This window comes from Petaurus breviceps, unplaced genomic scaffold, assembly GCF_028583685.1.
Source record: "Petaurus breviceps papuanus isolate PSGF00001 unplaced genomic scaffold, PetGlider_PUasm1.0 90808, whole genome shotgun sequence".
Taxonomy (NCBI): domain Eukaryota; kingdom Metazoa; phylum Chordata; class Mammalia; order Diprotodontia; family Petauridae; genus Petaurus; species Petaurus breviceps.
In genome coordinates, this window is record NW_027187349.1 from 9,725,470 (window position 1) to 9,743,480 (window position 18,011).

The 18,011-nt window shown below is 35.9% G+C and overlaps 1 protein-coding gene across 2 annotated transcripts in view; it reads right to left on the minus strand.

The window, feature by feature from the left end:
• The window catches only part of PDE10A (phosphodiesterase 10A), a 245,877-nt gene that overhangs the window by 74,446 nt on the left and 153,420 nt on the right, over nt 1–18,011 (minus strand). For both annotated transcript variants that reach the window (XM_069070406.1, XM_069070405.1), the window contains 4 exons: nt 15,906–15,957; nt 9,696–9,838; nt 6,100–6,192; nt 740–926 (listed from right to left, as the gene is read on the minus strand). In XM_069070406.1, coding sequence (XP_068926507.1) covers nt 740–926; nt 6,100–6,192; nt 9,696–9,838; nt 15,906–15,957 — 475 coding nt within the window. The remainder of the gene's footprint in view (nt 1–739; nt 927–6,099; nt 6,193–9,695; nt 9,839–15,905; nt 15,958–18,011) is intronic.

Consider the following 18,011-nt stretch of genomic DNA (forward strand, 5'->3'; position numbering starts at 1 on the left):
GCTACTTCTCTCTCTGATACCTTTACTGCAGCTGGCTTCCAGTCACTTGTCTCTAGTCTCTGCCCTTACTTCACATTCTTTCTCTCATCTACTTAACATGCTTCTCTCTAAAATTAAACAATTTATTCAAATTCATTCCAGTCTCACTTCCTTCAAATATCAGACTTTCTACGTAAAAGATAATAACACATATTTATAATCTAAAATGAAACTAGGTATCTTTAGTCATTCTTTTCTATCTTTTCAAATTGTGATTATTAAGATAAAATGTTGAATCTTTCCTAGGATAAGGTCTTGACTAAATTTCTCCACAAGATGGCACCACACCAACATTAAGTAGAATTCGCTGCTATTAAATTCTAATGATAACATGATACACAGAATTTGGGGTCACGTCTTCTCAAATATTATTTATACAACTTAGATTATGAACTAGACAATATTTTCATACTTTGGATTTTTTTTTCTTCTTGAACTATACATGAAGCGAATAATTTCTGGCTTTCCACAAATTTCCTTTTTTGTTGGGTTTTCACACTTTCCAGCGTACCTGAATAAAGGTATAGGTATTATGCTCATTTGAAGTACATTTTCTAATATTCCTGTGATTATGAAATGTATAAAATAATGAATCACACTAATCAGAGAAAATACAACTGGCAAATACTTGAAAACTTTAATATAAGGCTTTTTCAGTCAACACTGGATTCAAGAAAACATTCTGAGAAATATTACTTACATTAGCACAGTGTAAGGCTAAAGCACAAAAGACTGCAAACATTTTAAAGTTGTTTTCATCTGTTTTGGAGAAGGCACTTCCACTTATTTTGTTGACCATCTGCACAACACCAATTACACTCCCTCGACTGACAATAGGCATACACAAAATATTCCGTGTGGTATAACCTGTGTAGAGATCTACTTCCCTGAGAAGTGGTGAAAAAAGAGAAACAGAAAAGAAAATTATTAATATACCATCTATCTCATAAGGCTTAATCATTCTATTTAATAAGACTGTCATTATTCAAAGAGTTAAGAAAATCTTAGCACTGAGTGAGGAGGCACAATTACCTAAACTGATAACAGCAAAAACAAAACAAAAACAAAACAAAAAAAAAACCTATTCAGGGAAATAATCAAGTGGTATTAAAAGGCAAATGTATTAGATTCAATGCAAAAGCAAACTTTATGATCTTAAATATTTCATTAAAGCTACTTTTTTTTCTTTTTAGAGATGACAGCACTTATGAAATAACTATTATGTACCATATACATGCTAGGTAGTGAGGCTATGACAGAAGTAGAATATGAATTTCCATTTGATCAAGGGGATCAACATGTATAAAAGACAGACAAAAGTAAAGGCAGTTCTGTTGGGGGAAAGAATCAATCGGGGCAGCTAAGTGGTGCAGTGAATGGGCACAACACCCGCCCTGCAGTCAGCAGGACCTGAGTTCAAATCCGACTTCAGACACTTAACACAAAACTAGCTGTGTGACCTTAGGCAAGTCATTTAAGTCCAATTGCCCTACCTTCCCCCCTCAAAAAAAAAAAGGCAAGAATCAATAGTTTAGGGGATTAAGAAACATATGATGCCATATTTAAGTTAAGCCTTGAAGAAAAGTTGGGGTAGGGGTATCTATCCAGTACAAAAACATGGAGGGGAGAGATGTAGAGATGTACATGAGAAACAAGAAGGCTAGTTTGACAGTATCAAAGGTTGCATCAAATGTAATAATGGAACAATAAGGTTGAATAGGTGGCTTGGGCCTCAAATTTCAGTTTGTTTTACCCTAGAGATAAAAGGGTATCACTAGAGTTAAATGAATAGGGGAGTTTCAAGGTCAAACTTGTATTTTAGGAGAAATACTGTCTCTAAGTAGAAGATGGATCTGAGGGAGGAGAGATTTAAGCCAGTGAGAACAATTAGCAAGCTATTACTATAGTTCAAATGACAGATGGTAAGGGGCTAACCTAAGTTTCTGGTAGGGATGGAGGTGAGAGATGTTGTGAACATAGAAAAATGATAAAATCTAGCAAATGATTGGATATGTGGGATAAGAAGAAGGAGTAAAGAATGCCAAGAGGTTGCAAATCTGGGTGACTGGAATGATGGAGATGCCCTTTGAAAGGTGGTACCAGTTTTGAGGGAAAGATATTGAGCTGTTTTGGAAATTTTAATTTTGGAGTGCCTAGTATCATCTTATTTAAAACATCTAATAGGATATTGGTGCTAGGAAACTAGAATTCAGGAGAGAGACATCAATAAAGAGAAAAAGAAAAGGTAAGATAGCCTAGAACAGAAATCCAGAGATAAGGAGTTTTAAAAGGACGATGACTCTAATTAAAAGACTGAAAAAGGAATGGTCAAATAGTAGAAAAGAGAGGGGGAAAAGGAAGGGGGGAAAAGGAAAGAAAGAGAGAGGGAAGGAAGGGAAGAGAAAAAAAAGAGATAGATATACAGGGAGATAGAGGGAAAGAAAGACATAGCAACATAGAGAGGTGCCACAAAAATCTAAAGATGAGAGAAAATATGGAAGGAGAGCATGATCAATAGCGTCAAATACTGCTGAGAGCTCAATAAGGGTGTACATTAAGAAAAGGCCACCAAATATGACAATCAAGAGCTCTCTGGTAATTTTGGAGAGAGCAATTTCAGTTGGGTGATGTTAAAAGTCAGATTGAAGGTGATGAAAAATAAGTGAGAAGAGAAATTAGAGGCAATGAACATAGACAAAAGATATTTCAGAAAATTAGGGCCTTATTTCTATAAAAGTGTGATATGTTCCAAGGATATACCTAGAACAAAAGCCAGGACATAAGTTTTGCCACTAACTGCCTAATTTCTGGCTTAGCCATCGTGAGTTTCAGATACACTGTTGGTTAAAAAAAAAAGTATAATAAGCCTTGACCTAGACATATGATAAAGTTATTACAGATGCTAGAAGAACAACAGAACAGTAGAACACTAAGAGTTAGGAGTGGTCTAAGATCATCTAGCTCAACTGCCTCATTTTAAAACTGAGGACACAGGCCCAGGAGGTGGCAAAGTCCTTATGCTGGATTGTAACCTACCCCCAAACCAGTCAGGAAGGAAAGGTTGTTTTGTTTTTAATTAAAAAAAAAATAGTTTTTCGCTAAACAATTTAGTTCCCTAAGAACCTACAACTTCCTGCTGTGAATTCATTCCTAGCACCTATTTTTCTTCACAAATTGCTACAGCCAAAACTATTCAGTAGCCAATCCTCTACTGATGAAACTCTTGAAATTTCTTAAACTGGACACCAGCAATCATCAAATTGATTTTTGAAGTGAAAGCTTAACACTTGGCTCAAGGCAATGACCTGGTTTGAGAGAACCCAAACTCAGTATCAGATATCAGAATGGCACTTTAGTAGAGATATTTCTAAATATATTGTTAAAATCATTAAACTTGTTTGAATCTCCTTTTTGCTGTTATGGCAATTGGATTAAAAATTAAGATATGTGGCAAAGAGACTTTGAGTTTTTTTTTTTACAATGTTATCTTTTTTCTATAACTTTAAAGATCCTGTCCAACAGCAGTGTAAAAAAATAATTTATTTTCAAAACAATGTAATTAAGAGACAAAGTTCTGAGTTCATTCTTTTTTTTTTTTTTAATGCGTAACTAGATAAAAGTTAGGTCTTTACCTCTAAACAGATAAACATTTTGGACTGAAGGTTCTGTAATGCTGTGGAGCTTACTGAAATTAGCTCAGTGTGAGCTGCAAACAGAAGACCTAACTATCTATAGGTCATGTCATGAAGGAAAGATAAGTGACAGATAAGAAAATAAGATAGAAAGATAAACCTATGGGTTCAATTGGTATCCATGCAGGATTAAGAGATATCCAAGAGGATTAAATGAACACCCTCAGCATATCAGCTGGACTGAAGTATTTAGTGGAGGACAAAGATAAGAGTATAACCAGGTGAAAAGGAATGTATACATGACTAAATACACCACAGGAGAGATGACACCCTGGCATTTTGGAACCTGAAAGTCTTATTTTCTGATGATTAGATCTTTATTTGAGCTCTGTTTTTTGTGTTCGTCTTTTTTTTTTTTTTAACACGTCTCAAAAGTTACAAAAACAAAAACTTTTCTTACAATGAAAAAGAAACCCACACCATCTACATCAAGGTAGATACCTTGCTGTGTTTGCACTGCTGCTCCTCAGGTGGACTAGCCTCTTTGCTACAATCCTCTACAATTTATTTCTTAGTTTCCAGGGAAGCCAATGTCTGTTTTAGAGTTTCTGCCCTAAGGATGAATGGTCTTAACCAGGGAATGAGTGGGTGTGAACAAATTTAGTCCATGGAATCTAACCAAGCTCCAAACTATGCTTCCATATTCTATCCAGTCATTTAATTAGGCCATCGTGTTCTATATTGTTCCAGTCAGCCTCCCCCAGTTTACCTCTTGCAGTAAACATGGTAATTTAATTAAATTAATAGTACTATCCATTACTTCTGGAAAGGGCATGTCAACTGTCTGACATATGAGTCAGTTCCCATATCTCTGATTCCACTAACTAAAATGCCCCCTGCCCACCACTCCTCTACATGTGTTGTCCCACAATTAAAAAGGAAGCTACACCAGGGCAAGAACTATCTCGCTTTTTTGGATCTGTATCCAAAGCACTCAGTACAGCATCTGGAATACTTTAAATGATAATAATCACTTTTCATTCACTCATTCAATCCTTCATTTAAAGCAGAGTTTATAATAATAAAAGTCATCTAAATTCTTAGGGAAGTTTATGTAATCATCGCAAAATTAAGCTGAAATGATCTCATATAAAATTCATCAAGTTCCAAAATGGATATTTGCTTGTTAACCCATATATTTTAAAAGACATAGATTTTTGGAAAGGCAACATGGTGGCTGAAAGGGAGGCCTCTGTCAGGATAATATAATTCAAATTCTACCCTCTAAGGTGGTGATATCAAATTCAAATAGAAACAAAGACACTGAACCATACAGAAGGAGCTCTGCTGGCCATATATTAACTTAGAAAACCATAAAATAACATACCTCTGTTACATTGTGGTTTTTTAAAATTTATTTTGTGAAATATGTCCCCCTTACATTTTAACCTGGTTCTTGCAGCACTTAAAAATACTGCTGGTCGGATGTGGCTTCCAGGTCACTTGTTTGATGCCTCTGTTCTATATAACACTGGCTCTGTGAGCCTTGGTAAAACATTCCGCATTTACCCAGAGAAATTTCTAAGATTCTTAAGTTGTAGAAAAATTGCCAATTTGCTTCGATAGAGGGAATTTCATAATCAGTAGTTCTCCACAACCATGAAAACACAGACACAGCACTCCTTATTCCCTGAAACTAATTTGGAAAAAAAGCTAAATTGATTTGAAAGTAGATAGTAATTCTTCCTAACTTGTTAAAAGTATATTCTTGCACTCCTTTCCCTTTGGAGAATGATTTATTGACAGAAACTATGTCTTTTATTAGAAGTGGTAAATAAAAATGCAATTTAGAGAAATATGTCCCATATGAATTTCAAATAAACTTTTAAAAAAGCAGTTATCTATTGTTATGTGTTTTACCATCCCATTTGTCATGACCATTTAATAACACAGATTAAAGCCTTACTGAAACTAAGTGGATTAATGTTGGCTCTAGTTCTTTCATAACTGTGGCAAAACAATACAGAATGATAAGTGGACAAAGAACTGAACTCACATCTAGCAGCAAGAAGATGGGATGGAATATTGCCTCAGACACTTTAACCACATGACCCTGTGTAAATCACCTAATTTGCTCAGCCTCAATCTCCTCATCTGTAATATTATCAAAGGGTAAAAAGAGCAACCATTTCACAATGCTGTTGTAAGGATCAGATAAGGTACATGAGTAAAGCCCCTTGTGAACCTTAAAGTGTCACATGAATGTCAGCTAGTAAAGCACTGTAATATATTTTGCATAATTAGAGCTAGCATAAATGGTACATAAATGGTACGGCTTTGCCTCACTTAAGTAATGACAACCTATTGTCCATTCTTGGCATCATTTAAGAAGAAAAGCATCCGTGTCCTTCTGCCAAGCATTTCTTACCTGTTAAAGCGTGGGTCTGCATAGGCATCTGGGATGTTAAGGACTTCCCCTGTTCTAGCCACCTGACCAGCTATTCCTTTTTCAATTGAAAATCTGCACACAGATAAAAAAAGAGGCATGCTAATCAGTAAATGCACACAAAGCCTCAAAACAAGTTAGCAGGATTAAATGATAGTACACTTGAACATAAAAGGCTCTCAATTCTGTGTTCCAATTATTTTTAAAACACCAAAAATACAAAACAATTACTTCATAATCTTATTATAGAAAAGGCAATGTTTAAAAATGTTTTAAGCAACCAAGATTGCAATCTGATATTGTGTGAATTGTTTAGAGGATCCCCGACCATAAAAGTTTAGCTTTTGCCAAAATTACATTGCATTCTTATATTACTTTCCTAATGATTCATTTCTATTACAATTTGCTGTTTACACCTATTCTTCTGAAAAACAAGAATTGTATTTTAAAAGGACAGTCCCATAAGAAAGTGTCATAAAAATGTAAAGTTAGTGCAGAGTCATAAATCCAGTGAATGCTCAATAAATATTTGTGATGACACTGAGTATTATATCCACCTATTTATTTATATGTTTTCTCCCCTATAAGAACGTCAGTTTCTTAAGGCAAGGCCCTGTTTTTGCCTCTCTTATCCCCCACGGTTTTGCTGAGTGCTTGACACACAGAAAGTATTTAATAAGTAACTGCTGCCTGCCTACTTGATTTATGAGCATAAAGTAATCAGATCTTGGTCTTCTCATTCCTGTCAAGGAGTGGCAGAGTATTACATTATCTAAAAGATGTCAAAAGTGCTCATTTATGATTTTGGGGGGTAGAAAAGGCCAATTTCAATATGCATAGCACAACAAATTATTTATCAAGTTACAATGAATTAAGAGACTATGCTGCTATGAAAATCTCATCTGAGGGACATTGAGAAGGTTGGTGAATTGCTGCACCCACAGTCATAAGTCTCTTACATGACTTCCTCATCCTTGTCAAAACTGGAATCAAAATAAGACAACCCAAGGACAATGTACCCTGTCAGATTCTTGGCAGGCAATAAAGTGAGATTAACACTATCCTGCAACAATTTCTCCAAGTAAGTACTGGCCTGTGAGAAAATCAACTACATGGCCATCATTCGTTACAAATTCTTCAAGATATGTAACTAACTCTTGGAAGGGAACAACCAGGACTATGATGTTAATACCGAATTCTGTGAAGACTAGCCAGAGAAGTCCTTAAGGTCTTTGAACGGAATCATTATCTGAAGAATAACTCACTTTTTATATCTCAAATACATCTGGACATAAAAACTCTTAAGTATCTAGCATGAAATACATTTCAATCATCATACTGTTAAGATTATTTTATTGTAGTTATGTGACAAATACTGAATAGTACTGATTTCAGAAGTGAGGTACATGAATTGAATTATTAGCCTTGCTCATAGTAAGTGATGATAGAGGTTTATTAATTTGATTACTGCCATCCAATTGCAACCTTTAATTCAATTAGTTGAGAATGAATTTTTAAAATCTGACATTTTCAACAAAATCAATGGCAGTGGGTAGAAGAAATTTTATAAAATCTTCTGCCTTTATTATTACAGAGATAGCACTTATAAATTATGTCACATAAAACAGTTATGGTTAAAAGAAGCTATAAAGAAAACATCAATATAACATTTTCAAAACATCAATAAGCAAGCAAAAATTATAATTTCATGTCACAAAACCCATGAAGGTAATTTTCATTTTGTCATTTTGCTATTTTTTTACAAAGGAATTTTGTGTTGGTGATTATACAGTCTTCTGTTACAACTGAAATTTAATCAGAAGCATTCTACAGATTGTTCTCCCAACAACACACACAGACATAAAAAAGTATGATGTACTGGGTTTTGTTTTTGTTTTTTTGCTTTCTGGACAGGAGAAGTCAGGGCAATTGGTGTTAAGTGACTTGCCCAAGGTCACACACCTAGTTATGTGTTAGGTGTCTGAGGCCAGATATGAACTGAGGTCCTTCTGATTTGACGGTCAGTGCTCTATTGACTGTGCCACCTATCCACCCCTGAAATGAATTGCTTTTTTTTTTTTTTTTGCTTTTTGGAGGGGGAAATGCAGGGCAATTGGGGTTAAATGACTTGCTCAAGGTCACACAGCTAGTTGTGTGTGACGTGTCTGAGGCCAGATTTGAACTCAGGTCCTCCTGACTCCAGGGCCAGTGCTCTATTCACTATGCCACCTAGCTGCCCCTGTTGTGATGCATTGCTAAAAGAAACAACATGTTAAATGTTTCAAAATAAGATTTATATTCTATCTGAAGTTTCAGCACTCAGACTTTGTTAAACAAACAACTCAATTTTAACAACCATGTCATTGTTTAGTTGTTTCATTTGTGTCTGACTCTCCATGACCCCACTGGAGTTTTCTGGGCAAGGATATTAGAGTGGTTCGGCATTTCCTTCTCCAGTTAATTTTACAGATGAGGAAACTGAGATAAACAGAGTTAAGTGACTTGCCCAGGGTCAAACAGCTGGTATCTGAGGCTGCATTTGAACTCAGGTCTTCTGACTCTAACCTAGTGCACCAACTAACCATCCTTAACTATACCTGAACTGTTCTTTAGAAATTGCTAAAAGATTAAATTGTGATCAAGTGAACATAGGCTTGTCTCAGCAAGTCAAAGAAGGAAGTACATAATTTTGGTTTCCTAATCTTATAGTGTATGGAAATTAGCTAGCTAATTTTCACTGTCCTCAGGGGACACAGGTTTGTCAAGTGGAATCTAGTTCACTAAGGGGAAAAATACATTGAGATCTGGTAATTACCAAAGCACCTTGTGTTAATGTGAGAAAATGAAAAAGATTAAAATAAACTAAGAGTTGTCTATATTGAATCCTTTATAATTCTGGGGTTCTGCTAAAGTACTCCACTTGAGTGCAGTAATCTAACTTGAATGGAGAAAAAGTCAGCGTCTGCAGCAGCCAAATAAGCACTGAATTAATCTATAATGTTGTACCAGATGACTTCTGTAAGCAGAATCCTACCTATGGTGGCCATTTATAGGTTATTGATGGTTATTCCAATTTCAAGTGTAAATGTGTGTGACACAACTGGCTACAATAACTGGTCAGTGATAGGAACTGGTTAGCTTAATGCCCCAATTAATCACACGAGCCACCCCGTGTTTGGCTCTGTGGTGTTAGAGATACAGCTGAGGAGATGCTCAGTGTTGGTGCACCCTTATCAAACATCTCCATGCTCTTCTCCATGGAAGATGCACAAGAGCAGACAGGGTGCACCTGGACCTACCTTGGCACACTAGTAAGTTTTTCCACCATGATTTCCAAAAGGACCGCCTCCGGAAGAGGGCATTTCCAGGAGTGACGTTATTGCTTCAGAGAGGCTGTTTCGGTGGCACTGCAATGTCATTCCCAGAAGTACTACCTTCTGGAGGCGGGTCCTGGTGGGAATGATATCACAGTATGACAAGTATTGTCAGCATACCTGTGAATAGGCACAGAAAGCGGGTAACATAATACCAGCACATCTGTAATCAGAGCCTATTTGCTTTTTGACTTCATTGCATACCTTATTTCTTTGGTCTTCTTAAAGACAGGCTTCCCTTCATTTTCTTCCCCAATATCAAAAAGGTCTGAATATAATTCTTTGTTCTTATGGTCTACCTGGAAAAGTGCACAACGATCTGCATTCACCAAGTTTTTTGCATATATCTAAGGAAAAATAACAAAGAAAAGATTAGATATCAAGAAACTCCTCCTGTAGGTAACCTAAGATGAAGTGCATAACAGAGGCATTATTTAATATAAGTGCTGACCAGCCTTTGCTCTGCAACAAGAGGAAACATGGGGCAATAGAAAAGGTTTTCAATTTGGATTCATAAGACTTTACTTCAAATCCGGATTCTTTAACAATACGTCTGACCACAGGCAAGGCAAGAGGCTTAAATTCCCCATATTTCACTTACTCATCTAGAAAATAAAGAGATTGATCAGCCTCTCTAAGTCCCCCTTCAAAGCCTTAGTCCATGATCCTACCATTTCTTAGCAGCTTCTACAACTTGTCAAAAGTAACTCATATTAAATATTTAGCATACACAGAAATAACTGCTTTTCTTAAACTGACCAGTCATCTCAGATTTTTTACTTTTCTATACATTTGTTTGAATTAAATAGCAGGTTAAAAAAAGGTGGGGGAAGGAGGGGGATTTAATTACAATCCTGCCCTTCCTCAGAATTACTATTGTTCACAATATTCAATTCTTTTTCTATCATTTCCTATTCCTCCTTAACATATAATTCTTACAACCTACAGCTACTTCTAAACCTTACTCAGTTATCATTACTTAATCATATCTGTTCCTTTGAAGTCAGGGTCTCCCATGCTATGCAATCGATCTGACTTTTTTGTCCTCTCTCAATTCTTTGTCATCTACTGATCCTGACTTCTAGAACAGTTTCCCTGATTTATAGCCTCTCAAAGCCTTCCTCAAATCATCCTTAGAGATTTGAAATACCTATACTGTTGTTTCTTCTAACAGCTGGTTGTCAACATTCCTTCAATTTCTCAACTCTTATGATCAATATCTCTATTTTTCAACTACCCAGTGGGGCAGTCCTTTTTCACCCTTGTTGTGATCTTCAATCCTTGAATTGAAGGATTGAATTCTCTATTCCCTATTCTCCTATTCTACCTTTACTTAACTCCCTACCCTGTCAATTATTTCAATAACATCAGTTCTTTCACCTTTGAATTTCTTGGTCTTCCTTCTAGTCTAGCATAAGCAACTTTTAATCCTAGATAACATCCAACAATGTTCAGAAACACAAGTAATACCTAAAAGTATCAAGCAAATAGTCAATTCAATTAATTTGACTAAACCAAATAAATCTTTTAAGTGACCTTGAAAAATAATGCAACTGTCTTCATGGTCTATAAATTAGGGTAATTTAGTCCCTAGTGTGTCAAGGATGGACCTTATCATCCCAATCTGATATTTTAGTGTTTAGGATTTTTAGTGTTAGTAGCTGTAATGGCAAGCACAGAAGTAGTTCACACCTTGTTTCAGCTATCGAATTAACACCTTGTTTCAGTTCAAGTTTCTTTTGAACTTTGTATCAACTCTGTTAAGAAACAGAACAAGTGAACTCCACAACTTGTGAACTCTTGCAACAATAAGGGGAGGAGATGATGACCATATATAAGGGGAATTTCCATGCTAGAGACAAAAGAACTAAAAAGAGGATTCTTGTGATGGCAGAGTCAAGAAGGAGAAAATGTGGTATCCCAGCACTCTGTTCTGTCTGTGTCAATGTTTGTTTGTGATACTTTGTACAGAAGCCCTGGTACCTTACTGGAAGCCCTGAAAGAGGATTTTCTGGTTGTATGTTTACTGAGGTCCTAGAAGAGGGTTTTGGAGGTCCTGGGACTTTATTGATGATTTGTGCTGACCTCTTGGAACTTGTTTGTGGATCTGGGTTGCTTTATATACTATATTGATGATTTGTGTTGAGTTCTTAAGACACTGTTGGTAGGTGTGAGTTGATTTCACAGGCAGATAGTGAATTGATGATGATGCCAGCAATGCGTAAGAATATCACTGTGTCTTTGTCAAGCTTTGTCTTCCCAGAAACAGGAACTGAGAAGGACCTGAAGTGGACTGAACACTGTGAACTTCAATATGGAACAGGGCAAAGAACTTGACAAGGAGCTGGACAACGAACTGGGAGCTGCCTGCCTTTGAACCCAGGTGACAAATTGGAGCTGGGACCATGGAAGAGGAACCATGGAGGCTGAGAGCCAGCCTCAAGTCAAGCTGAAAAGGAGACTTTACTTAGATATTGTGTACTAACTGAGAAGATTATGATTTACTGTGACCTAGGGGTGGAGAACTTTGACTTTTGTACTTTGTGACTGAATTAAGGATTTTGTGATTGACTGAATGATTGTACTTTGTTGAAAACTATTGTGACCACTTTGGTGAAAACTATGAGGCTATTTTAGTAATAAGTCATTGTGAATGCTGTATTTTTATTTTCTGTGAATGTTTTGCTCTGATTTGTTATTGAATTCATAAAGAGTTCACTATACTGTGTAATCAGAACCTCAAAAGCTGTTCACAGCAGCAGTCCTCTGGAAAGCTGCTCGTGCTTGGCTTTACAGTAGTATGTATGTATGTATATATATATGCACATATTTATATATATATGATATATATATATTATGTAAAAAACAATTTTCCCCCTATCTGTCTAGTAGATTTAATCAACTGCTCTTCTGGCAGGGCTGATAATACATCCCAGGCTATCACAGAATCCTAGTTTGCTTGGTTGTCCTTTATTCTAGGAAAGGACCAAAATAACATCATTCTGTTAGAGTTAAGGAACAATGTGCCGGACTGACGGCAGCTTACTAGACCAATACAAGCTGGGAAAGCTTTACCCACAAGTTCAACACAAATAGGCCAGATAAACATTTGAAGTAGAGATGTCTCTAAATTCATGCTACTATAATTCTGCTTCACTCACAGAACACAGTGCCTTCTTTGATGTGGACATGCCATGATGGGCAGTCCTTTGTCAGCATCTCCCATGTTATGCAATCAAGTTCAAGTTATTCAGAGACAGAATTCTTACCTTACATATGACTGTATGTAAATGACAATATTTTCCCAAATTAGAAGAAAGAGAACTTAGCATTGAGAGAACCAGTAACAGGCATGAAATTTAGGACTTCTATGGTGGACAGGAATGATGTTTTGGTTTAAGTCCATATATTCACTAATATTTTATAAGATTATTTTTTAGAAAGATCACAACTTGGGAAATTCCTTAAAAACACTAGGAGTAGGAGAAGGAATTTTAATTTGTAAAAACACTAGGACAAGGAGAAGAAATTTTAATTTGTAACCATTCTAATTATATACTTGGAGAAATCTCTCCCTTTTTAAATAAGTATCATCTTGTGAAAATCAAAAAAAGGAGAAGTAATATAGTTTGATAGTAAAGCACCTAAAGGATTATTAATGCTTAACTATTATGATTAAATATTATGACTTAACACCTAAATTTTATTGTACAGTTAGGTGGTACAGTGGCAAGAGTGCCAGACCTGTAGTTAAGACCTGAGTTCAAATGTAGTCTCAGACACTTATTAATTATGTAATCCTTAGCAAATCACTTAACATCTAATTGCCTTATTTTGTTTATAAAATCGAAATAAAAAATAAACGTACCTCCTATCATTTTTGTGAGGATCAAATGAAATAATATTCGCAAAGCACTTAGTACAAAGCCTGGAACACAGTGGGCACTACATAAATGTTAGCCATTTATCATCATCATCATTATTATTATTAGTGTTAAAAATTAACTTCGTTCCACCCCTAAATCTTTTCCTTTATTCTCTTATTCCTTCCTTCCTTCTCTGTATTTACTTCAAGTAGATTAGGTTAATGATAGTTTGTTTAACAAAATGAATAGGAAATCTTGAGCATCTGTGGCCATCAAACTTAGAAATCCACATTGATGAAGGTAAGAATTAAAGTGTCTTCAGTAGGAGGCAGAAAGGATTCATGATAAGGAGAATACAGGAATTCATACCTAATCCATGAACCACAAAGAAGAGGGGAGACAGCTAGAATAAAGGGAGAGAATTGCTTGGGCACACCTGTTCCCCACATTTTTCAAAACTGCTAATTTCATTTTATTCTGTTACTCTCCATAACTTTATGAATGACTTAGATGAAGTAGTAGCAATATGTTTATATAAGGCAGAGAGGAAAACTCTTATATTGGATGTAAGAATTAGGAAAAGATCCTCATAAATTATAATGATGAAATAAATTTAATAATAACTAATTTAAGAAGAACAAATTTCTACTACGCTACAATGTCTGTGTTCAGGTATTTATTAGACTACATGGCTCCTGTAGACCCTGGTGATTCGATGACTGACTGAATTGTTACATGTAGCAACATCTCCCTTTTCCAGAGATCATATTGTGTGTGGCTTCCGTCACTCAGAATACAACTGTAAAATCAAAGAGGGACAGGACAGATAGTTATGAGGATAAACGGCTATCAAAAAACTCGTTAATTATACTATGGAAGCATTCTGCAATCATCCATAAGATAGAGGACTCCAAATATTTTGCAAAATAAAGCTTAATGATTTAATAAGCTTGAAAGATAGCAAATGTAAGGTGGGAATGAAACAGCAAGGCATTTCAGTTAAAAAGGAGGGAAGAGAACAATAGAAACAACAGACTCAATCAACAAAAATAAGAGGCTTTTTATTGTTATTTTTTTAGATGAAGAAAACAGGCTTATACATCTCAACAGAACTTGAGAGCATTTACATAAAAACATGATGCATTATAAAATGATGTTAACAAGGACCCTTGTAATCAAGAAAAGGTCATATTATCTTCAGAGAAACTAGTAATCCATTTCTTTCACCTAAAATTTATATCTTTATAATGCAGTAAAAATAAGATGTTCTTCTGGAAAAGCTTGGCAATACGTACTACATTTTTTATGCAGACTCTACAGTGTAACACCAAAAACAGACAAAAGAGAGAGCGTCTGGTGGGTCTGTGTGTTTGTCACTTATACTGAGAGAATTATGTTTCACACATTGGAAATAAAATGTAGTCATTTGGATATGCTACTGACAATAAAGCAACAGGATATTAAAGAACAAAGAAAGGGAATAGTGGCTTTTTGCTATGACACTTAAAGCTCTTAAAACTGGCACCTCAAAACACTCAGTGATGCTAATTAAGAACAAAGATCTAAAGCTCTTCTTGTCTGACAATGAATCCCAACCTCTTTAGCATACTGTCTCTATGCTATGAAAACTTTTAAAATTTCAACATTCTAAATTATCTTATGCATTTGGCCTAACATGCCATGACTTTGAATTCCATATAGCTCAGGGATACATTAAAAAGACTCTATACTAAAGATGCAGCATGGCAGTCCTGAATATTTCTGTAATAAACTGATACTCTGTCATCTCACCAGAAACCCTGAGACTGTGTCTGAAAAAAGGGCAAGAATGATTGCTGATAGTCTTGGAGTGAAAGATGCTGACAGTTTTGCACAAGGGAAAAACTTTGAGGAGAAGAATATAGTGGAAAGATAAGGTATTTTAAGTAACAAAGTGTGGAAAATGCTACATGCAACTGTGGAACACTGTCCATGGCTCTTCCCTTGAAATGCTAGTTAGCTTTTAGGAAGGAAAAATGTAGCTTGATATTGCTCCACGATCAAATAGATTTAGATTAGACTATATAACAACCTCCATTACCAGGACCTGCAATGTAGTAAAGTAGTAAAGGGATCAACACTAGAAAAATCAGATTTAACCATAGATCAAAGGAGTGAACGTATTTTTTTACATCAATTGACATGCCTGGTGGTTCCAATCATATTTTTGAGAAAGGGGTAGTGAGTTTTTTAGTAGTAAGGCTAGAAGTATCAAATTATTCAGCATAAGAAAAAGAAAAGAGTTCAAAGTCTATCTGGTTTTCAAGGGTAGTCTTTATTTAAGCAAAGGTGAGCTTTGTTTGAAATATTCAAGAAAACATTTTATTCAAAAGAGTAGACTCTTACTAGGAATTATCAGTTATTTGATAGTGACATCCAAATTATTTTTATTAAATATCATTTTATTAAATATCATTATAATATTAATAGCAGTTTATATAAGTAAAAATAAGAAGTTGAGATTCTTAAGACTTAATAACATCATTTTAAAAGATAAGAACCAACCTACCATTATGTGTTCAAGTAGAGAATCTATTGCGACTATGTTATCAAAATAGGTTCTGTAGAAAAAAAAGGAACAAAAAGTTTTGTAAGTACTCTTATTTCAATTACAGTAAACACTAGGACTTCAATACATTTTCTGATTTTGATTATGTTTAGGAAAAACAACAGTTACATTATAAATCTTTAAAAAGCACTACAGTTTGATATGCTGACTCTTTAGATACTTATTGCAGTTATTTTTAATAGATGAATTTTTAAATGTACTGAACTAATTTATTTCTCTTGCTAATTTTAAGCAAACATATAAATACTGACTGATTTATTCAACAAGCATTTGTTAAGAGGTTACTTTATATTAGGTATAATGCAGAGTACTTGGCTACAAAGCAGAAGAAAAAGAAAAAACAGTCCCTCCTCTCCTGAGAGAGGAAAAGGAAGATATGTCAGTGACATATTAAAAATATGTAGAATATTGGGGTGGCCAGGTAGCACAGCAAGTAAGAGCACCGGCTCCAGTGTTGAGAAGTCCTGGAGATCGAATCCCGGGCTCAGACACTTAGCACCCACCCAGAAACACCTGCCCGTGTAACCTTGAGCAAGTTACTTAACCCCAATTGCTTAGGGGTGGCCAGGTGGCTCAGCGAGTAAGAGCACCGGCTCCAGTGTTGGGATGACCTGGATCAAATCTGGAGTCAGATACTCAGCACCACACCCAGAAATAACTGGCCGTGTAACCTTGAGCAAGTTACTTAACCCCGATTGCTTACAAAAAAAAAAAAATGTGGAATACAAATATCAAATATTTTTTGAAGGAAGAAGGGGCATTAACAATTGGGAAAGATAGGAAAAGGTCTCCGATAGAAGGTGACATTTGAATTGAGTACTAAAAGAAGCTGGAAATTCTACAAAGTGAGGTGACAATGCATTCTAGGGATGAGGCAACCTGTGAAAAGACACAGAGAGGGGCGGCCAGGTAGCACAAGCGAGTAAGAGCACCGGCTCCAGTGTTGAGAAGACCTGGAGATCGAATCCCAGGCTCAGACACTTAGCACCCACCCATCAGACACTTAGCACCCACTGTAAGGGTTATGGGATTTAAAGATCTCCCATGCCCCATGGATGTGCTGACATAGCAGAGCAAGAAAAAAAAAAAAGCCGAGCTAACGGTCCTGTGGTTGGCAGTTGGTGGCAGTTGCCTTTTTTTTTTTTTTTTGAGTTGGGACTCCTGCTGAGCACTGCCAGGGGCCGGAGCTGCTGGGAGCGCTCTTCCAGGACGCTGGGTGGTTGCTGTGAGTGGGGAGAGGAGGACCTTTGCCTGAGGTAGCCTGTTCTGTTTTAAAGGCTTGAAAATGTGGGTGCTTTCTACTTTATCTACCTGTGCCAATATCATAACTACTCTGATGGCTTTCACTTTCTGGTTTTGGGACTCAGTCTTTTGGTATCTTAATAAATTTTTCAAAGAGAATGGCTGAGGGATATGTTTTTTTCCCTCCTTCCACTCCTCTCCCCTTGTATAATCAATATGATTTAGGAACTGATTAAACCTAAGGGGTGAGGCAGAGAAGAATTCAGATGCCTCCAAAGTTTAAAGTCCTCAGTGTATGGGAGGATGATAGTATCCTTAACAGAAATAGGTAAGTTTGAAAGAGGGTGGGGTTTAGGGGAAAGGGAAAAAAATTCTGTAATGGACAAGATGAGTTCAAGATTCCTAGGGGGAATACAGTTTGGAAATAACTGACAGTCAGTAAGTGATAAGGAACTGGAACTCAAAAGACAGATTAGAGCTAGATCTGGGAATCACCACATAGAGCTAACAGGTAAAACAATAGAACTTAAAAGATTACAAAAATGGGAGATTACTCTAAGTAAAAGGCAATCAAATACTTAGTATTCTGTGTACTAGTTCATCACTTAAGACTATTTCTTGTGAGGTGTCATACACCAAAAATCAGGTTTGACAGCAAGGGAAGAGACACTTTATACTCTAATTTATTAATAATAATTATTATTTTAACAATATTCAGACTCAAGATGAATTAGAAGTTTCCAGTCAATCTCTGGGTAGGTGAAGTTATGGAGACAAAATAAATGATTTACCAGAAAATTCTAC